This window comes from Lithobates pipiens, unplaced genomic scaffold (assembly GCF_037356315.1).
Source record: "Lithobates pipiens isolate NorthernLeopardFrog02 unplaced genomic scaffold, aLitPip1_a1.2 Scaffold_3, whole genome shotgun sequence".
Taxonomy (NCBI): Eukaryota; Metazoa; Chordata; class Amphibia; order Anura; family Ranidae; genus Lithobates; species Lithobates pipiens.
Genome location: NW_027507790.1, coordinates 40,025,391 through 40,048,358, shown reverse-complemented (window position 1 = coordinate 40,048,358; position 22,968 = coordinate 40,025,391). Strand labels below are relative to the sequence as shown.

The 22,968-nt window shown below is 45.9% G+C and overlaps 1 protein-coding gene across 1 annotated transcript in view; it reads right to left on the bottom strand.

Moving 5' to 3' along the window:
- Positions 1-10,361: 10,361 nt before the first annotated feature.
- The window catches only part of LOC143940299 (serotransferrin-1-like), a 72,062-nt gene continuing 59,455 nt past the window's right edge, over positions 10,362-22,968 (bottom strand). Inside the window, exon 17 of the mRNA XM_077461518.1 lies at positions 10,362-10,646. Coding sequence (XP_077317644.1) covers positions 10,588-10,646 — 59 coding nt within the window. The 3' untranslated portion in view covers positions 10,362-10,587. The remainder of the gene's footprint in view (positions 10,647-22,968) is intronic.

Below are 22,968 nucleotides of genomic sequence, written 5' to 3'. Positions count from 1 at the left end.
TCCTTTTTCAGTCATTTAATCCTTAGATTGGTCAGAGGCCCTTGTAGTCTCTTCTATCTAGCGTGACCAAACTCTTTGATATTTTCCTTGAATGTCCACTATTGCAGTATGTTTCTCTATACAAATGTAGGTTATCATTTACTAAATGCTTCCAAAAAGCTATTGAGGGAGCCTCTGTTTTTTTCCAATTTAATACTATCTTGCATAACAAAAACAATAGGCTTATTTGTTCTCTTGGCTATAGTAGCAGCAATATTATTCCCCATCAAACCCAAGATACAGGTTCCTACTTCCTTTGTCCAAAATATAGCAATATCGGGACAGGACCAGAATATATGGATATAATCTCCTGGAACATTGCCAAATGTGTAAATTTATCTCAAAGAGAGACCAATATCTGAAAAGGGAATCCCCATATCTCCTCCCAGTTCTTCTCCCCTATTTCCGGAACATCTCTTATCCAACATGCGTAAAGTTTACTCATATCCATCAGTGATACTTCTACCAAGTGGGTATATTATTTTATTTTTTATACTAGTAATGGCGCGGCGATCAGTGATTTTTAGCAGGACTGTGACATTGAGGAGGACAGATCAGACACCTAAAATTTTTGACCCATTTTTGGGAACCAGTGACATTATTACAGTAATCAACCCTTTCCCTGCCAGTGTCATTAGTACAATAACAGTGCATATTTTTAGCGTTAACATCAGGGGCGATCAATGGGTTAAAGTGATTGTAAGGGTTTGTTTGTTTTTAAATAACAAACATACTTCCCTCCACTGTGCACCTCGTCTTCTGGGGTCCCCCAACAGCTCTCGCGGTTCCTCCCCACATGAGATAACCCCCTAGGAGAAGTGCTTTCCCGAGGGGGTTACCTTGCGGGCACGCTCCTGAGTCCAGCATTCATTGTCCATAGACGCCAAATTTATGACTTGCCCCGGCGCCCGTGTCATTGGATTTGATTGACAGCAGCAGGAGCCAATGGCTGAGCTACTATCAATCTATCCAATCAAAAGCCAAGAACCCAGAGTAGAGAGAAAGCTCGCCTCCGCCGGGTCAAGTTCCAGAGCTCAGGTAAGAAAAATGGGGGGTTGGGATGCATTAGGGTGAATCAACACGAAGTGTTACAATCCCTTTTAATGTGTTCCCTCACTGTGTGTTCTAACTGTATGGGGGACTGTGGGACTGGGGAAACACACAAATCCATCTTCCTGCTTAGCAGAAAGACAGGATCTGTGTGATCTCCTGTCAGAACGAAGATTTGCCTTGTTTACACAGGCAGATCCCCCATCTGTCACTGTGGGGAACGATCGCCCACGCGCCCACAAAAGCGAGATTTCACACCGACGTACACCTATGGCGATTTGTGGGATCGTGCCACCTTGCCGCAGTATGATGACGTAGGCTGGTCGGCAAGGGGTTAATTAACTTAAAAAAATTAAACTGTCCGTTTCATTTTTCGGCCAAGAGCATCCTGAATTTTTCAGTTTCGGTCGAGAGTTTGCATTTCAGTGCACCACTAATTTAAACAGACTTTTAGCCAGCTACTACTGTTTTTGAATGCTGGCTGAATCTGATATTCTTGAGCTTAATGCTCATAAGCTATAATTAACAAATATTGTGCGTATGTGTTCTTCATGTACATTATGTGCATTGGTATGCACCCCAATGCACTTGTGTTGCAGCCCAGCATAACACACAGTAATACACTACAATGTGTTTTGGTGTGCTGCATCGCTAAAAATGGTGTGTCAGTTTATACAGTCAGGTCCATAAATATTGGGACATCAACATAATTCTAATCTTTTTGGCTCTATACACCACCACAATGGATTTGAAATGAAATAAACGAGTTGTGCTTTAACTGCAGAATTGCAGCTTTAATTTGAGGGTGTTTACATCCAAATCAGGTGAACGGTGTAGGAATTACAACAGTTTGTATATGTGCCAAGGGACCAAAAGCAATGGGACAGATTAACAATCATCCATCAAACTTTCACTTTTTAATGCTTGGTTGCAAATCCTTTTGCAGTCAATTACAGCCTGAAGTCTGGAACACATAGACATCAAAAGACGCTGGGTTTCATGCTCTGCCAGGCCCCTACTGAAACTGTCTTCAGTTGCTGCTGGTTCTTGAGGCATTTTCCCTTCAGTTTTGTCTTCAGCAATTGAAATGCATGCTCAAACTCTTTGGTTGCTTTCGCAGTATGCTTCGGGTCATTGTCCATCTGCAGTGTGAAGAGCTGACCAATGAGTTCTGAAGCATTTTGCTGAATATTGCCCGAAACACTTCAGACTTCATCTTGCTGCTTTTTTTTTTTTTTTTTTATAAATTCTTTTTATTAATTTTATGCAAAACATACAAAACAGTGGACGTGCCTGTGGCACATCCAGAGGCCAACGGCCAAAACTAACTAACAGCCACAACTAACTAGCCCAATCAGACCCCTCACCCCCCTCCCCCCCCCCAACCAAAAGTCACAGCTCGACCGGCACCCTTATATCATCACTTATAGATGTAATGCCTGAAACTTATGATAAGTTAATACAGTAACAGAATACCCGACAGAACATCCCCTCTCACATGCCTAAAGTATCAACAGTACACATCTGCAAATACCTCCCTTCAGTTCAGATTTCTCGTTTCTCCCAACCCGACCGCCCCCATGCTATACATTATCAACCCACAGTGGTGTTAGCATTAAGCCAGGAGTGCCAGACCTTATCAAATTTCTTCATACACCCTCTGGCCTCATAGGTACGCTTGTAATAAGGCAACATCATGTTTACTAGATTTTTCCAAAAGGAAACCGTCGGGGCCCTTGTTTTCTTCCAGTGTAAAAGAATGGACTTTCTACCATAGAACAAGAGGATACTCAGCATTGTGCGCATGGCCCGTGAGGGCACCACCTCATCAACCAGGCCAAACAGGCATACTCTAATAGTCTTAGGAATAGGTACTTGAATCAGTTCAAAGATGCACATAGTTATATCTTCCCAAAAACCCTGTACAAGTGTACAGTCCCAAAAAATATGGTGAGCATCCGCCGGGGAGTGAGAGCACCGCCAGCATTCTGAGGAGATGTTAGGAAAAATCTTACCCAATCGGGCCGGAGTATAATAGCTTCTGTGCAGAAATTTGAACTGGATCAGTCTGTCCCTAGCGGACACCAGATGTTGAAATGGCTGGACCCACAGATCATCCCAGTCCTCCACTTGGGCATCCGGAACCTCAGTTGCCCACCGCTCCCTACATTTTGCTACCGCCTGAGGCGTAATCTGAAACATTTCCCTATAGGTCACCGAAAGAGGTTTGGCCAAGTCCACCCCCATCAACAACCTCTCCAAAGCTGATGGTACAGACCCCACCCTCATCTCCCGAAACTGCGTTTGGAAGGCATGTCTAATCTGTAGAAACCGGAACAGGTAACTATTTGGCAGGTCGTGCCTAGTCTGCAATTGGGGGAAGGTCTGTAGCTCCCCATCTCTGGTAATATCCCCCACAGTCTTAATACCTGCCACCACCCATAACATGGGATCCGGGAGGTTATAAAAATGTGGTAAGGTCGGGTTCATCCACAAGGGAGTGGAAGGGGACACCCCCCTATAACTGGGACACGTTAATTTAACCGCTACCCCCCATGCTCTGATAGTAGCTTTCATGGACAGCGTTAAAGGTAGCTCCGATTTGGAACCCCTAAACAGGGCGAAGCGTAAACTGTCATATGCCCCCAGGTGAGCCGCCTCCAACACTGTGGCCGCATCCCCATCGTCAACCGTCAACCAACGGCGTGCAAATACCATCTGCCCGGCAAGATAATACTTGTGCCAGTCGGGTAGAGCCAGGCCTCCCCTCTCTCTGGGCTCCTGCAGAACTTTAATTCCCACTCTGGGAGTTCCAGGAGCCCAAAGAAACGATGAGATTATACTGTCCAGTTTGCGGAAATAGGACTTCGGGACCCAAACCGGTGCATGCCGAAGAAAATACAACACCACTGGGAGAAACTTCATCTTCAACAGACTAATCCGTCCCATCAAAGACAGCGGGAGTTTGATCCACGCCTGCGTCTTCTTCTTAAGTAGCTGTACCAGGGGCAGTAAATTCAGGGCCATATAGTCCTCTACCCTCGCTGTAACCTGCACACCCAAGTATTTGAGGGACTCAACCCACTGCAATACCAGCCCGGGGTCCGCCCCAGCCCTTGCCCCCGCATCAATGGGCAAAATTGAGGACTTCCCCCAGTTTACCTTTAGTCCGGAAAACTGAGCGAAACGGTCCATAATTCCCAAGGCCACTGTCAAAGATTCCCCCGGGTCATTTAGGAAAAGTAACATGTCGTCTGCGTACAATGCAAGAGTCTCGTCAATAGTCCCCACTCTAATAGGCCTAATTCTGCTCGAGGACCGCAAAGCGACAGCAAGCGGCTCCAGAGCCAGGGAAAACAGAAAGGGCGAGAGAGGACAACCCTGTCTCGTCCCCCTACCCACTGCAAAAAAATCAGACGTGGCCGAACCCAGTTTAATCGCCGCTTTCGGTTGGGCATATAACATTGCTATCCATCTTCGAAACTGCGGACCGAACCCCATGAGCTCCAACACCGAGTTCATGTACATCCAGTCCACAGAGTCGAAGGCCTTTTCAAAGTCTATGGAGACCACAACTCTGGACGCGCGTGCAGTCTGTTTAATCTGTAAATGGGTAAAAAGTCGTCGCAAATTAGTGTCCGTGGACTTACCCGGCATAAAGCCAGTTTGGTCAATATTAACTATCGAGGGAAGCACCGTGGCTAAACGTCTGGCCAGTATTTTGGTGAGAATTTTTAAGTCCATATTAAGTAGGGCAATCGGTCTGTAAGACGCACATTCCAAAGGGTCCTTTCCCGGCTTCAACAAGAGGACCATGTACGCCTCCATCATAGAGTCCGGGAGGGAGCCTTGCTCAAGACAATGACACAAAAGCGCATGAAGTCGGGGGGCCACCAGGTCCACATTAGCCTTGTAAAAGTCTGCTGGGAACCCATCAGGGCCAGGAGCCTTGCCCGGGGGGAATGCAAAAATCGCTGACTGTACCTCTGCAAGCGTTATTTTGGCCTCCAAAAGGTCACGGTCCTCATCGGAAAGTCTAGGAATAGGTAAATCATCCAAGAACGAGAGCAATGCTGACTGGTCATAAGAAGGAATGGGGGAGTATAATGCGGAATAAAATTTAACAAACTCCTGCATGATAGCCCCCGGTTCACTAATCAGTCCCCCACCCTTCTCCCGAAGAACCGGGACACAGGTGAGGGAGCCACGATCAGCCACCAGCATTGCCAATAGTTTCCCATTTTTGTCGCCCTCCGCAAAGACCGTCTGGGCCTGTTTAACTGAGTCTGCACGTGATTGATTCGTGAAATGCAGCGAGAGCGTGCGCCTCGCCTCCAACAGGGCCTCGTATGTTGCACCTGACGGAGAGTCCGCATGCGCCCTGGCTTCCTGATTAACATGTTGCAATAAGTCATCTACCTCTTTCCCATCAGTCACCCTGGCCATCTTAATAGCCGAAATAAAGTGTCCCCGTGTCACCACCTTAAACGCATCCCATACCACCCTGGGATCAGCCGACTCAGCGTTTATAGACCAATATGTTTGCATCTCTCCTGTTACCTGATCCTGGACCAAGTCATTTTGAATCCAGCCTGGGGAGAGCCTCCAACCCCCTCTCCTCCCCCCCGATGAAAATGTCAGGGTAACTTCAAGTGGATTATGGTCAGTCAGTCCCCCCGCTTGGTAAGTCACCCCAGTTACATATTGCAGCAACAACTTGTTCCCAAACGCTAAATCAATTCTCGCCGCCGACTGATGAGTCGTCGACACATGCGAGTACCCCTTCTCCAGCGGATGCTTCCACCTCCACAGCTCCACCAGTTCCGCCACGGAGCACCAACCAAGTAGATCAGCCGAAACCCCCCTGCGCGGGTTGGAGGTATCCAAGGCCGCATCAAGAACGGCATTGAAGTCCCCCAACCACAACACAGGAAGGTGAGCATACGGTGCGAGCTTGGTCAGGAGATCATACAACACCCTGACCTGAAAAGGTGGCGGGACATACACATTAATCAATACCATTTGCTTGTGAAAGATATCCAGAACCACAGCCACAAATCTGCCTCCTGGGTCAGAGATAACTTGATGGATTTTATAAGAAACAGTTCTAGAAATCAAGATCGAAACACCTCTAGCAAAGGTGGAGTACGTTGAGTGCAAGGCCCTCTGTATCCAAGGTTTGCGCAGAGCCAAGACCCTGCTACCATCAAGATGGGTCTCCTGCAGGAGGATGATGTGTGGCTTGGACAGCTTAAGAAATTTAAACACAGCAGCCCTCTTAACCCTATGTCCCAGCCCTCGGACGTTCCATGAAACAATTTTTACATCATCCGCCATTAAGCATGTAGACCATACATATATCAAGGCATCTGTCTAAAGGTAGGATAAGTGCATTCCAGACATAAAATACATAAAGTTTGCAGCGATACCTGCTAGGAAATTTCCCCAATCAAGCTGTGACTTCCCGAAAACCCACCCCTGCCTGTATACCAGTAACAACCCCAACCAGTCCGGTATTTAGCTTTGTCCCTAACCCCATAAACACCACAAAGAAAACAGTTGTGGTCATGGCACTGCCATGCCGCAGTGATCGGTAGTCCTGCAGTACTAAAGTCAGTCCTCTTCTACTCCACTTTAACGCTCCAACTCACATAAGAGCCATGTAGTAGGGTAAAATGGGCCTCCGGTCCAGCACACAAACAGGTACCACCCTTCCAAGTAAGCCCCTTGGCAGGGGCATGATACACAAGCCACCCCCACCCCCTTCTCACAGCCAAAACAAATGGACCCACATCCTCCAGAATTTCCCCAAGGCAAAATAAGGAAGACAAACTAAGCCAGTCCAGACTGCAAAATAGCAAAAAAAGGGAAAAACAAAATGAAAAATGTAAAAGTGTAAAAATGCAAAAATGCAAAAATGCAACTGTGTGGATAATGTCCCCAGGAGCAAACTTCAACAGCATTTCCCCCCCACAGGTTCAAAAATCACAAATGAAGTAGGCCCAGTGGTCTAAGACTGAACGCCAATAATAAAAAGGAGGAACAGAAAAGGGGGAAAAGTAAGCACAGACGGGTCATGTTGAATGTGAGCACCTCAATAAAAAACACCTCCCAGTTCTCCAGAGGAACAGCGTCAGGACATAGTATCACCGAGGAAAAGCCTTCTCACCAACCGAAGAAACACGCACTCACAGTTCCTTGTCCATCCAGTCACTGGCCTCCTCAGGATGTTCGAAGAACTTAACAGCTCCCTTATGTTGCACCCGTAGCCTGCTGGGATAGAGCATACTATACTTTATCTCTTTATCACGCAGTCGGCGGCGCACCTCGGTAAACGATCTCCTCTTCTGCTGCGTGGCTGCAGAGAAATCCGGAAAGAGCATTATCTTATCATTACCATGGCGCAGCTCCGGGACCTTCCGGGCTCGGGTCAGGATCAGATCCCGGTCACGGAAGTTTAAAAACCGGACCAGGAACGGTCGAGGGAAAGCTCCCGGTGGACGGTGGCCCGTCGGGACTCTGTGCGCCCGTTCCACCACGTATGTAGGCGACACTTCAGTAATAGACAGCAGTTGTTTAAAGAATTGTTCTGCAAAGTGAGCAGGCTGGTCACCTTCAGTGCCCTCCGGCAGTCCCACCACTCGGAGATTATTGCGCCTTTGACGATCCTCAGCGTCTATAGCCTTATGTTGCAACGCTTTGACCTGCTCCCTGAGCTCCGCCAGCTGAGCCCCATAACCGTGAGACGTGTCCTCCACCTCCGACACCCTCGATTCCACCGTGGTTAGGCGACCCCGTATCTTGTCCAGGTCATGTCTGATTAAATTACATTCAGAGGAGAGGTGGTCTATGCGACCCACAAGTTCTGCTTTGCTTGCACTGATGGCTTCTAATATAGGTCTGGTAATGGCATCAGTGTCCACCGCAGATGCTGCAACTGATAAGGGTTCAGCTCCTTCTTTCTCCCTCGGTTGCGCCATCTCCCCCTCTGTGTGCTCTGCACGCTGTGAGGTGGAGGAAGAAGACAAGATGGCGGGGGCGGGGCTTAGCTCCGTGCTTCCCGCGGAGTGCGAATGGCGCTGGTCCCTGCGGGCTCTAGCTCCCTTTCGGGCGGCGGAAGATGGCATCCCCAGCTGCAGCTCACCTTCCCCCAGCGGATGCCGGTATTCGGCGGCGGATAGCGGCTCAAAATCGGGCGGATTATGATCCGGAGGTGCGGAGCTGTGGAGACACGCTGCTGCCTCGATCACATCCGGCCGGAAGTCCCATCTTGCTGCTTTTGTTAGCAGTCACATTATCAATAAATACAAGAGAACCAGTTACATTGGCAGCCATACATGCCACACCATGACACTACCACCACCATGCTTCACTGATGAAGTGTTATGCTTTGGATCATGAGAAGTTCCTTTCCTTCTCCATACTCTTCTCTTCCCATCACATAGGATGTTGTTCCAGAATTATGAAGGCTTTTTTAGATGATGTTTGGCAAACTCTAATCTGACCTTCCTATTTTTTTGGCTCACCAATGGTTTACATCTTGTGGTGAACCCTCTGTATTCACTCTGGTGAAGTATTCTCTTGATTGTTGAGTTTGACGCACATACACCTACCTCCGGCAGAGTGTTCTTGATCTGGCCAACTGTTGTGAAGGGTGTTTTCTTCACCAGGGAAAGAATTCTTCGGTCATCCACCACAGTTGTTTTCCGTGCTCCCCAGTACCTTTTTTCTTTTTAAGGATGTTCCAAACAGTTGATTTGGCCGCACCTAATGTTTTTGCTATCTCTCTGATGGGCTCGTTTTGTTTTTTTCTGGCTTGTTTCACTGATAGTGACAGCTCTTTGGATCTCATATTGAGAGTTGACAGCAACAGATTGCAAATGCAAATAGCACACTTGAAATTAACTCTGGACCTTTTATCTTCTCCTTGTAAATGGGATAATGAGGGAATAACACACACCTGGCCACGGAACAGCTGAGCAGCCAATTGTCCCATTACTTTTGGTCCAGTAAAAAGTGGGAGGCACATATACAAACTGTTGTAATTCCTACACCGTTCACATGATTTGGATGTAAATACCCTCAAATTAAAGCTGAAAGTCTGTAGTTAAAGCACAACTTGTTTGCTTCATTTATAATCCATTGTGGTGGTGGATAGAGCCCAAAAGATTAGAATTGTGTCGATGTCCCAATACCAGCACCGTGATAGAGAGCACTGACACCAGCACCGAGATAAGAGCACTGACACCAGCACCGAGATAGAGAGCACTGACACCACACCAGCACCGTGATAGAGAGCACTGACACCAGCTCCGTGATATATAATATGCTGTCTATATTTGAAAGAAAGTATATTATACGTGTACAACCCTATATACTGTACACCTATACCAGTCCTTAAAAGGGCCTTTGTGGACCTAGTAGCTAGTGATTTGCAGACTGTCCCTGCTCGCTTATTGCGATTTTTTTTTTTAAACCAAAAATGTGTAGAAGAATATGTATCAGCCTAAACTGAGGACGTTTTTTTTATATATATATATATATATATATATATTTTTTGGGGATATTTATTATAGCAAAAAGTAAAAAATTATGTGTTTTTTTTGAAAATTGTCCCCATTTTTTATTTATAGCGCAAAAAATAAAAACTGCAGAGGTGATCAAATACAACCAAAAGAAAGCTATATTTGTGGGGAAAAAAGGACATCAATTTTGTTTGGGAACCACTTCACACGACCACGCAATTGTCAGTTAAAGCGACGCAGTGCCGAATCGCAAAAAGTGCTCTGGTCAGGAAGGGGGTAAATTCTTCTGGGGCTGAAGTGGTTAATGCATGTTAACGCATAGCATAATACACGTAAATGCACAAAATTGTACAGGTGTAAATCTATCTTTTAGTGAGTCCCTGGTCCTGGAACAAGTATGCAAATTATGAGTGCCGATGCTAAGGGCCTAATTTTTTCAGGTGAGGCATGCACTAAGTCGTTAAAGTGTGCTAAAAAAATACGTTTCATGAGAACAAGTGGTGGGGGAATTCTTTCAATGGGCACACATGTTACCAATGGCAACTGTTTAACATGCTAATTCCCCTAAATTTGGTGTGATTTTCTATCATTTCCTGCTATGTTTCCAGGACATAAGGGAAGAAAAATCCTCCCAGTAGAACAGACAAAAAGAAAACAGTAGAGAATTTATTCTCTACTCAATCCAAAGCAAAAATTATAAAGACAAGGTTAGCACTTTTAAAACCAAGTCGGCAATGGCACTATTCGTATATGGAAATTACCATTTTTAATACATTCATTATACAAATGTCAGAATCCAATACATAAATGATAAAGTCTCATGTATTTTGCTTCCATTCTATTTCATATTAACTAAATTTTGTAATTTTTACCATTCATTTAGCCTTACAACTAGGAGCAATGCAAACATGATTGCAATATGTTTTGAAGTAGAAGTTTGCAAGCCAAATTATTCCAGCTGTACATCAATGGATTAAGCATACAAATTTCTTCTGTCTGCACAAATGTCCGTATTACAGAAATCCAAGATACCTGAAAAAATAAATTTTGAATTGTTAGAATTTATCATAAGGCAAGAGAAAAACAAAATGGAAAACTGTATCAAATACCGTAATTTTGCTTTCCTGATATCAATCCATGGCAGCATACATGTGATATGGCTCCGCCCCTATATGCACCCACAGAACCTGTTTAAATTTATAAAAGGAAAGCTGGAGAAACCCCCCCCCCCCCCATTCTCCATAAAAATAACAAGATTAAAAAAAGGGAGGGTTCATATGCTGCTGTAGAATGGCATCAGAAAAGGAAAATTCCAGTAAGTATTCGATCCAATTTTCAGTTTTTCCTGATGCCAGCATGGCAGAATACATTTGATAAATAACAAGCTATACATTTTGAGTCGTTCCTGTTTAATCAGACTATTACAATGGACATGGAAGCTTAGACTGTTGTTCCATCGACGTACGAGCCCCTAGATCTTCTCTGTAGCAGCTGAGGTAGGTGCACTGCGGCAACCAGACTGCTGCTTTGCAGATGTCTCCATTTTGCATGCACTGCCCTGCACGTAAAAGTGGACCTAGCTATTACCACACTGTAAGTTTCTGGATGATGTTGACACTTCAAGATGACAAGGTTTTACTGTAGCTTCCTCCTCTGAACTTGACTGATGGAAACACAAACAGCCACCTTTTATTATGTTTGTCGCATACAGATAAAAAAAACAAAAACAAACAAACAAACAGCCTTCAGGTGGATTTTAATTAGGAACACACCCATTTTTCCTGGCGAGAGCTAAAATGGCTGAAATTTAAACCCTTATGAAACTAGGCTGAGCCCCAAATCCAGATCTGTGTGAAGAAATGATAGCAACTGGGCATCCTCCTGGTTGTGAGGATCAAAATTCTGCTCAGCTGTGAAGACTGTGAACTTGTTCCAGACTTCAAAGTAAATAGCATTTGTTGATGTATTTTCAGGAACCTTGCCAGGATTAAACTACTTCCACGGGATTGCCCAAGCCCTCCAATCCTTTTCTCTCAATTTCCAGTCCATTCTTGGACAGGTGTTGTGGAAACACTGGTAGCTGTGCTTGGCCTGGACTAGGTTCCATGGCTAGGGTAAACCCAAGGCCTGCGTGCCTATCTAAATGTTTGCTATCACAGTGAGACCCTCAGACAACAGTCTCCCCTGGAACTTTATGACCAAATGCAGTAGAGGAAAGGCATCTTCTAAGTGACTACTACTTGGGTGAGTGAGAGCGTCAACTTTTTCCACCATGGGTGAGGGTAGCAAAAGAGGCACCTTGTCAATGGATTGTGATGCAAACAGGCTCAGCTGAAGGAGGCCTTATACTTGAGTGATATGGGCAAGATCTTCCAATTAAAGACCCATTCTTTGGGAACCAAAATATCAAGTCTCTGGTGGGAGGCCGGGTTGCTGAGAGGGCACCCCTTGTGGCTGAGTGCAGCGTACCCCTGGGAGTGAGACAGGGAATACGGTGCCCAAAGGTGCATGGGTTGCCGGATACGGTTGCTGGGCTGCGCAGGTAAGGCAACCGTGTGTAGACCGGTTCCAATGGAGCAACCAGGAGCAGGTTCAAGCCAGGCCAGGGGTCATACACAGCAGGTCCAATCCGGTACGAGGTTCAGCAGGATGAATCAGGAGCAGAGTTGGAAGCCGGGCCAAGGGTCAACACCATGCAGACAAATGGAGATACAGGAGGTGCAGGCATGTGCATAGTCAGGTCCAAGCCAGGGGTCGGTGCAGGCGGATAGCAAGGAGAGTCAGGCAAGCCAAGTAGTCACGTGAACCAGGTAATCAGATGTAGGCAGCAAGTACAGGGAACACAGCAGCTGACGATAATCCAGCAACCTGCCAATAGTTTGCAGCAGGCTTAAATAGACCAGCAGGTGCCAACTACTGTTACCGTGTGCACATCGGCATGTGCCCGGTGTTGTTGCGCACCTGCACCCGAGAATTCGCCCAACGCGACCGTAATGGTTCCTGGCAGGATTACCAGTTCTGCAATTGCTTCCCTGACATTGCCCCCCCAAGGGGCAGCCTCCGGATGCCCAATCGGGGCCCATCTCTCGGGATAGTGGACATGGAACCTCTGTGAATGAATGAATGACTTGTATAGCACTACCTATGCGAACTGAATCGCCTCAGGGTGCTTTCTTGCCACTGGTGTCCATCTGCAGCTTTTATGCGGTCCTTTAACCTGTAGGGTCCCGACACAGTTACAACACATACAACATTGACATACACATACACATATTCTGGCCAATTTTTTTGGACAGGGTCTAATTAACCTACCAGCATGTCTTTGGAGTGTGTGAGGAAACCGGAGTTCCCAGAGGAAACCCAAGTGCCCGGAGGAAACCCATGCAGGCACAGGGAGAACATGCAAACTCCAGGCAGATAGTGTCATGGTGGGGATTTGAACTAGCAACCCTATTGCTGCTAGGTGAAAGAGCTAACCACTACAACACTGTGCTGCCCACCTACCTCTCCGCCGACAGTCCACGGTAGCTTCCACTTCGTATTCTGTTTCGTCTCCCACAGAGACCGGAGGTGGTGGAACTTCTTCTCTTCCTGGAAAAGGACTAGAGACAACAGGTTTAAGCAAAGAGACATGAAAAACGGTGTATCTTATAGGAACTTGGCAACGTTAGTTCAAATGCCACGGGGTTAATTTCCCATTTAATTGTAAATGGCCTGATAAACCCAGGTCCCAGTTGCCGGGAGGGACAAGGAAGCTTCAAATTTGCAGAAGAGAGCCATACCCTATCTCCAACTTTAAACACAGGATTCCTCCTTCTCTTATCGTACTGTTTTTTGTAATCTTCTTGGGCCTTTTGCATAGTCACCTGGAGGGTCTGATAGTTGGCCTGGATAGCGTTTCACCCTGTCCTGAACCGCTGGGACTGAAGCTTCCAGAATGACGTTGGGCAGGAATGAAGGATGGAACCCGTAATTAGCCCAAAAGGGAGACTGGTTGGTGGTTGCATGGATTGAGTTATTATAAGCGAACTCCGCACATGGGAGTAAGGAGCACCAGTCATCCTGGGAAAAAGCAGAAGCAGCGTAAGTATTGTTCTAAAGTTTGGTTAGTTCTTTTTCGATTTGACCATTACTTTGGGGATGGTAAGCGGAGGATAAATGTATCTGAATTGACAGCATTTTGCAGAGCTCCTTTCAGAATCTGGAGGTAAATTGTTCCCCTCTATCAGATACAATGCTATTGGGTAAGCCGTGCAGTCTGATTATTTCTTTTATAAAAGTCTTTGCCGTTTCAGCGGCAGATGGTGTACCCCTCATGGGCAAAAAGTGGGCCATTTTGGAGAGCCGATCCACGACAAACCAGAATAGCTGTAGACTCTTCAGAGGGAGGTAACTCTACAATAAAGTCCATTGAAATTTCTTTCCATGGTTGCTCTGGTACTGGCAAGGGATGTAGTAGACCCCAAGATTTCATGTTGGACCCTTTGTTCTGCTGACAGATGGTGCAATAATTTACATATTTTCTACAGTTGGACTTCAGAGACGGCCACCAAAAGGATCGTTGGACCAGCTCCATTGTTTTCTGTACCCCGAAATGGCCAGCAAGCTTATGGTCGTGCAAGGTCCTCAGGACCTGGATCCTGGTTTGTTGAGGGACAAAGATCTTATCCTGGTAGAGAAGGAAGCCGTCCATGTTTCTTAGGGAGGATGCTTCTGGTTCTGAGCAGTGGGAAGAGGCTTGTCTGAGTGAAGAACTCAGATCGGATTGGATCATCAGAAAGTTCTGTGGGGACAGAATGGTGCTGGGAGTCACCACTTCAGGAGTGTCAGAGAACATACGGGACAGAGCATCGGCCTTCCCATTCTTGGATCCAGGGTCGGAAAGTAATGTGGAAATTGAATCGGGCAAAGAATAGAGCCCATCGAGCCTGCCTAGGTCTTAGGCGCTTTGTGTTGCGGAGGTACTCTAAGTTATGGTGATCTGTGTAAATCATTATGGGGTAAGAGGCCCCTTCAAGGAGATATCTCCACTCCTCTAATGCAGTCTTAATGGCCAAGAGTTCTCGATCACCCACATCGTAGTTCCTTTCGGATTGGCTCATTTTCCGTGAAGAGAAGGCCACGGGATGCAGTAGCAATTTAGGCCCCTGGCATTGAGAATGAACTGCTTGAGTGGCTACCTCGGAGGCGTCGACCTCCAGGATGAAAGGCAGAGCGGGATCCAGGTGTCGCAGAATTGGGGCTGAAGTAAATAGAGACTTCAGCTTGTCGAAGGAAGACTGGACTTCAGGAGACCACAAGAATCGAGCATGTAAACGGATGATTTGGGTTATAGGTGAAATAATCAAAGAGAAGTTCTTAATAAACCTTCTATAAAAGTTTGCGAAGCCCACAAATCTCTGTACCCCTTTTTTTCAGATGACGTTGGCCAATCTAGGATTGCCTGCACTTTCTGCGGGTCCATGGCTGCATTGCTTGTGGAGATAATTTAGTCCCAGAAATTGTATGGACGTCTTCTCTAAGTCACACTTCTCTGCTTTCACGTAGAGCCTGTGTTTTCTCAGTGTGAATAGTACTGTCTTTACGCGAGTCAGATGAAGCTCCAGGGTAGTTGAAAATATGAGGATATCATCCAGATAGATGATGACAAAGAAATCGAAGTATTCACGGAAAATGTCAATTACAAAATGTTGAAACGTGGCTGGGGCATTGCAGAGCCCAAAGGGCATTACCAAATATTCAAAATGTTCAAAGCGTGTTCTGAACGCGGTCTTCCATTCATCACTCTTTCGGATGCGAACAAGATTGTAGGCCCCCTGTAGGTCAAGTTTAGTGGATATCCGGGCAGTACGAAATCTCTGGAAGAGCTCTGGAACATGTGGGAGAGGGTACCGTTTTTTTACGGTAATCTTGTTAAATTCCCTGTATTGCACACATGGCCTGAGGGCCTAATGAAGCATTTTTTTAGGTTTTCATCAATATATTGACGTATCGCTCCTAATTCTGTCTTAGAAAGGGGGAATATACGTCCAAAGGGAACTTCGGCCCCAGGAAGTAATTCAATTGGACAAAAAAAACAAAAATACTCAAGCGCAAAAATGGATATTGAGTGCAAAATTATAAAAGAAAACAGCTGCAAACACTCCAAACAGGCCAGCCAACCAAAAAATAGTAATAATTATTGTAATATCGTAAGTCCTATGTGGGGGCAGAACATCAGCTTTTTTCTTATCAAAGACGTCCAAAAATTCATGACAGGCTGGAGGCACATTTAGATAATTGGCCGGTACAGGTTGGACTGACAGACAACCGGAGATATCCTTGTGGCTGGAAGCAAGGCAATGCTGCGAGCAGTAAGGAGAGGTGAACAAAATTTCTCTTTTGATCCAGTTGATCTGAGGGTTGTGTGCTTGGAGCCAGGGAGTACCAAGGATAACTGGACACATGGGGGAACTCAGGACATCAAAACGGATGAACTACTGATGGCCATCAGGAGTGGTAACAAAGAGGAGCAGTCTCTAGGGTAACGGGGCCAGAACTAGGCAAAGTACCATTGGCCAGGAGAACTTCCAACCTGCGTTTCTTCGGTATCAGGGGTACACCAAGTTCTTTGGCCAGGTTTATGTCCAAGAAGCAGCTGCATGCCCCGGAATCCACTATGGCTTGCAGAGGGACACTCGGTGCTGCCAACTGCAGCATAACGGGAAGGACAAGCTGAGAGGAGGAAGTTCCGGAAACCTGGAAGTATGTTGGAGTGTACTTAGATAGCTTTCAGGGCCTAATGTGACAGCTACAAAGGAAGTGTCCATCTCCTCCGCAGTAAAGGCATAAGTTAGCCTGACGCCGACGTTGTTTCTCCTCAGGGGTCAATGCGGCTCACTTCCTGCTAATGGACATAGCCCCAGTCTCTGGAGTAAACATACCGAAAGTCTGTGACCGTTCGGCTTGGCGCTCCCGTAAACATCTGCCCAGCTGGATGGCTCATTGGATAAGATCCTCAAGGGTGGTAGGGATACCACTTCTAGCCAGTTCGTCGTTGAGGGATTCAGAAAGTCCTAACTGGAACTGGTGTTTTAAAGCAGCCTCATTCCAGCCTTATCCATGGACCACTGGCGAAAGTCTATGGTGTAGTCCTCCACCGGCCGATGTCCCTACCGGAGAGAATGTAAAGCAGCCTCAGTGGTGGCGGTGAGCTGGGAGTCTTTGTAGAGCTGTGACAAGGCTGCAAAGAAAGTGTCCACTGTGTAGATAGCTGGGTCTTTACGTTCCCATAAACTGTGGGTCCTAGCCTGGGGGTCACCTGAGAGCAGGGAAATAAGGAATCCAACTTTAATAGTTTCAGTGGAAAAAGTCCGGGGCTGCAAAGCCAGATACAGCAGACAAGCATTCCGAAAGAATCTGAACTTTAATCGATCCTCAGTGAATCGCTTGGGAGTAGGTACTCGTGGCTCCGGAGGTCGGATCAGCACCATAGAAGTAGTCGGCTCCATTAGTAGCTTTAATCTACCCTCTAAATGCAGGTATTCTTCCTGTAGTTTTTGGACTATTTGAGTGAGGGTGGAAGCTTGTTGGCACAAAGTCTCTACAGGGGACACTCCTCTGCTGGCCTCGGTCATGGCTGGATTATACTATCAAGTCTCTGGTGGGAGGCCGGGTTGCTGAGAGGGTGCCCCTTGCGGCTGAGTGCAGCGTACCCCTGGGACTGAGACAGGCAATATGGTGCCCAAAGGTGCACGGGTTGCCGGATATGGTTACTGAGTCGCTGGGCTGCTGGGGTGCGCAGGAAAGCAGGTTGGGCACCCGCACATGGACGGGTTCCAATGGAGCAACCAGGAGCAAGGTCAAGCCAGGCCAGGGGTCATACACAGCAGGTCCAATCCGAGGTACAGCAGGATGAATCAAGAGCAGAGTTGGAAGCCAGGCCAAGGGTCAACACCGTGTGGACAAATGGAGATACAGGAGGTGCAGGCATGTGCGTAGTCGGGTCCAAGCCAGGGGTCAGTGCAGGCGGATAGGAAGGAGAGTCAGGCAAGCCAAGTAGTCACGGGAACCAGGTAATCAGATGCAGGCAGCGGGTACAGGGAACAAGGGAGCTGACGATAATCCAGCAACCTGCCAATAGTTTGCAGCAGGCTTAAATAGACCAACAGGCGCCAACTACCGTTGACGCACGCCCATGTGCACTGGTGTATCTACGTGTGCCTGCTGTTGTCGTGCACCTGCATGCACGCATTCACCCGGGAATTCGCCTGACGTAACCGTAATGGTTCCTGGCAGGATCGCCAGTTCTGCGATTGCTTCCCTGACACAAAACCTGGTGAGGCAGCCCCTTTTAGCATCCTGCCCTTGCACAACCTTCCATCCGCTCTTGAAGTTTTCAATTCTGACAAAAGGATATTTATCCTGGAATGTAGAGTGGGCCAAACTAGCAGAGAGAACTCTAACCTCTTGTATTAGTGCTTAGCATTGGGATGTACATGTAACTTTTAATTGTGACCAATAAAGAGTGTTTGACATTTCAAGGATGTGTGCCACTCTGTGAAACTTAAAGTGATTGTAAAGTCTTGTTGTTTTGTTTTTTTATAAAAATAAGAAACATGTTATACTTACCTGCTCGATTGCAGTGTATTTGCAGAGAGCAGCACGGATCCTCTTCTTCTCGGGTCCCTCTTCTGTGCTCCTGGCCCTTCCCTCCTGCCAAGTGCCCCCACAGCAAGCAGCTTGCTATGGGGGCACCCAAGCCGAGCTGCAGCTCCGTGTGTCCATTCAGAAACAGAGCTGCGGTTTGGCCCTGCCTTCTCTCTCCTGATTGGCTAGCTGACTGACAGTAGGTTGAGCCAATGGCTTTGCTGCTGTGTCTCAGCCAATCAGGAGGGAGTGTCTCGGACAGCTGAGACACTTCTGGACATCGCTGGACAGAGATGGGGCTCTGGTAAGCTTTAGGGGGCTGCTGCACACAGAAGGCTTTTAGAATGCATTGACATAAAAAAACCTTCTGCCTTTGCAATCATTGTAAACACTGTTATATGGCCATCAAGAGCTGACTGCGAACACCATCCATTTGCACAGCAAGCTGAGGACATCCAGAGGTGAGCATTGGCGAGTCTCTTGGAATAGTCACAACTTCTGTTCAGAGGGAAAAATTTGTCATCATACAGGCACTTACAACCACCCTGCCTGAGGACGGGTTTTTGACCAAGGACTGGGCTTTATAGCCCTCTTCATTGTCACTGAATGCATAACTGCTTTAGGGGAACATTGAAAAACAAAAGCTACTTCATCCACAAAATCCGCTGTGCACCCAAGCTCACCAAGAGCACCAATAACCCGCTCTTTCAGCAATTCTTGGATGATGGTGCCCTCGAGATTCTGGGTCTCAACTGTACTGACCTTGCCACGAAGTCCTGCGATCACTGGCTTGCAAGTGCCCTCTGCCTATCAACATGAATCTCTCAGATATCTGTAAATTCATAGTTTGAGGACACAGTCAAGAGAAACAGAATCTCCCCTAGGAAGAATAACACTTCTATCAACATGCATAATGGTAGCGTCCACACCTTTGCAGTAGGGTGCAGTGCTGTAAAGCACGTGTTACTGCAAATCGTGTTAAATGTGTTAGCACGTTCATAAGGCAAATAATTCTGGACAGCTGCACTTACAAAATTCCTCTTAATTGAAGCTTCATGTGACAGGTGGTTAACAGATGGAGCAGGGGACAAAGAGTTTCACGCAAATGTTTGCGCTTAGTCATTACCTATTGAAACTAGTCACCAAAATCACCTTTATACTGCTCTAATGTGTCATCGTTGATTCCTTATCGCAACATCATGGTCTTGTGAGTGTAGATCTTACGGACAAAAAAGAGAATGGGGGAGGTTGCTCTAGCTTTCCTTTTATAGATTTAAACCTGTGGGTTGATACAGTGGCGGAGCAATATCACATGTATTCTGCTATGTTTCTATCTCTTTCACGACGGACACAGGATTCAAAAACATTTTGGTTATGCTGCTGCTTACTGGAGTATTTGAAGACTATCAAGTATAAATATAAATATATATATATATATATATATATATATATAAAAATTTGCTACTGTCCTAGGAGGACGGATGCCTTTTTGTTACTGAGAAAAATATAACCATTCCTACTAACCATGCTTTTTCTTTTCACAAGATTATTTTTTCAACAGTCAAGACTTATGTACACGCTACATGATTTAGTCACTTTATGCAGCTGTCCGAATGGGTGTATTCACAGCAATAGCACACCTGGACCCCAGAAGGTATAGATGATAACAGTCAGGGCCAGATTAAGAACATCGAGGGCCTGGTGTTGAGAATTTTGGTAGGTCTTTTTATAATAAATAAATATGCAAACAATTTTTATCATAACAAATTAAATTAAATAGAGGGAGGTTGAAAGAGAGGGGATGAGGGGGGGTGAAGGGTAAAGGAGGGGGGATGAGAGGGAGAATGCGCATGAGCATGCATGGGAGTGACAGCAACGCAGCCCAGCCAAGACAAGTGACCGAAGGCACAGAAACTGGAAGGAAGGCCGGGTGATGATGGAAGCGCCCGGAACCCGCGGGATTGATCACAGCGCAGTGCTGGAGGGCTCAGTCTGACAGGTGAGTGTACCGCGATGTGCTAATATGCTGCGCATACTAGTACATTATGGCATAACCTAATTCAGGGCCTCTAAAAAGTGACCAGGGGCATAGTTGCCAACATTTCAAAAATATTTTCAGGGACACTTTTTTTTAACCAGTGGCATATTTAGAGTAGCTGACATCCCCTATGTTCCTTCATACATCAGAGTAGTAATCACAAAATTAAATGAGTACTAATAATGGGCAGAACAAATATGAGGGCTGAGAAGATTTCCTTTAGTTGAACTAACAAAAGTGTGCCCATTCTAGAGCTGGTAACATTGGGGATATTCAATATAATTTTAAAAAACAGTTTTTGTGGGTAAGAGGCATAGGGGAGGAGTATGCATAGTATAACAGTGGGCACTATGTACAGGAGATGAGCGTGCAGGGTATGACAGTGGGCAGTATGCACAGCAGAGGGGTGTGGAGGGTATGCCAGTGAGCAGTATGTACAGGAGAGGAGTGTGGAGGGTATGGCAGTGGGCACTATGTACAGGAGAGGAGTGTGGGGGGTATTACAGTGGACAATATGTACAGGAGAGGAGTGTGGAGGGTATGCCAGTTGGCAGTATGTATAGGAGGAGTGTGGAGGATATGATGGGGGCAATATGTACCGGAGAGGAGTGTGGAGGGTATTATAAGGGTATGTACAGGAGAGAAGTGTATGACAGTGGGCAGTATTTACAGGAGAGGATTGTGGGGGGGTATGACAGGGGGCACTATGTATAAGAGAGGAGTGTGGAGGGTATGACAGTGAGCAGTATGTACAGGAGAAGAGTATGGAGGGTAAGACGGTGGACAGTATGTAAAGGAGAGGAGTGTGGAGGGTATGACAGAGAGCAATATGTACAGGAGAGGAATGTGGCAGGTATGACAGCGGGCATTGTGTACAGGAGAGGATTGTGGGGGGGGGGGGGGTATGACAGGGGGCACTATGTATAGGAGAGGAGTGTGGAGGGTATGACAGTGAGCAGTATGTACAGGAGAAGAGTATGGAGGGTAAGATGGTGGGCAGTATGTACAGGAGATGAGTGTGGAGGGTATGACAGAGAGCAATATGTACAGGAGAGGAGTGTGGACGGTATGACAGTGGACAGTATGTACAGGAGAGGATTGTGGAGGGTACGACGGCATTATTTACAGGTGAGGAGGATGAAGGAATCTGGGAACGGAAAATTTAAAGGGTTGTGGAAGGATATATATATACATACACACATACTACATGTCTTTGGTATAAAAAAAATCCCAAGTGTATATCAACCACTTCCCATTTGCCCACAGGCTGGGAAATCTATTGTTGCTGGAGGGTATTTTCCTGTGGGGTGATCTATTGTTGCTAGGGAGACCTATTGTTAATGGGAAGGATCTATTGCTCCTGGGGGTCATCTATTGTTGCTGATGAATCTATAGTTACCATGAGGGATCTATTGTTGCTAGGAAGATGTCTTGTTCTTGAGGGATCTATTGGTTGCTGAGGGAATCTATTGTTGCTGGGGGATCTAACAAATTTATTTGAAGCAGTAAATACAATTCAGGATATTAAAACATGACAATTATTTTTAAAAAAATCCTACTTATCGTGCAGTTTTTAAAATTGCTTATTTGATTTAGAGATATATTTAAAAGCTTTGTTTATGTTAAAAGATTATTTAATTAATAAGTTTAAAAAAATGTTTGTTCACATTGATAAATGTTTTTTTTAATTAAAAATGTTTTAATATGTTTTAATAAAATGTAATATTTTAAAATGGTTGTTAACATTTATTTATAAGAATATAAGAGTGTGTGTATATATATATATATGTATATATGTATGTATATATATATATATATATATATATATATATATATATATATATATATATATATACACACACACACACACACACACACACACACACACACACACACACACAGATGCATGTGTATTTGTGCTTTGGTTTGAGGTGCACACCCTAATGCAATAGGCTGCGCACGCCTATGGTAATGCAAAATTGTATGATAAAAACGAGGAGTACAGGGGTCCAAAGGAATCCCCTGGTGGCCAAAGCAACTTGATAAAGGGACAAATTCCTTTATATATGGTCAGAGATATATGTACAGCCAGGAAACTAAAAGGGAGGGGTTTTCGAGCTGAATGTGTACACACAAAAGGGTCTTTTCTGGAAGCAACAGGAAGGGCAAAGAAATGGGAAAATTAGATGGAGACAAAGACAGTAAAACACGTACTGTATATAAAAGAGGGGGAGGGGGACAAAAGACAGAAGACCAGAACTTGAAGTGCCAATAGAACCACAAAGGTAGATTCTTTCACCCAGAGCCTTACAACAGTCCTATAGAAATCAGCCTTGCTGCGGGTACTCTTGTAAATAGACATAAGTGAAGACAAAGTGTTGCCATGGTCTCCATGTGTCACGGAAAGACTCCTTCCGATTGTGGAAGGTAGCCATAAGGTCCTCCATGTCCCTAAAGTTCATTGATTTTAGAAAACCAAAGAAACCTCGAGGGCGGGTGCACAGACCTCCAGCACAAAGAAATGCATGCCTTGGCAGCATTTAAAAGTTGGATGGTAAGCGATGCCTTGTATTTTTTAATGGGACGCTGTGTGAGATGCAGCAGGCATGCCGCAGAATTGTCCGCAACATCGACGTTAGTCAGGTGTTCAATAGCGCAAGCCACCATTCCCAAAAAGCGTGTAACATG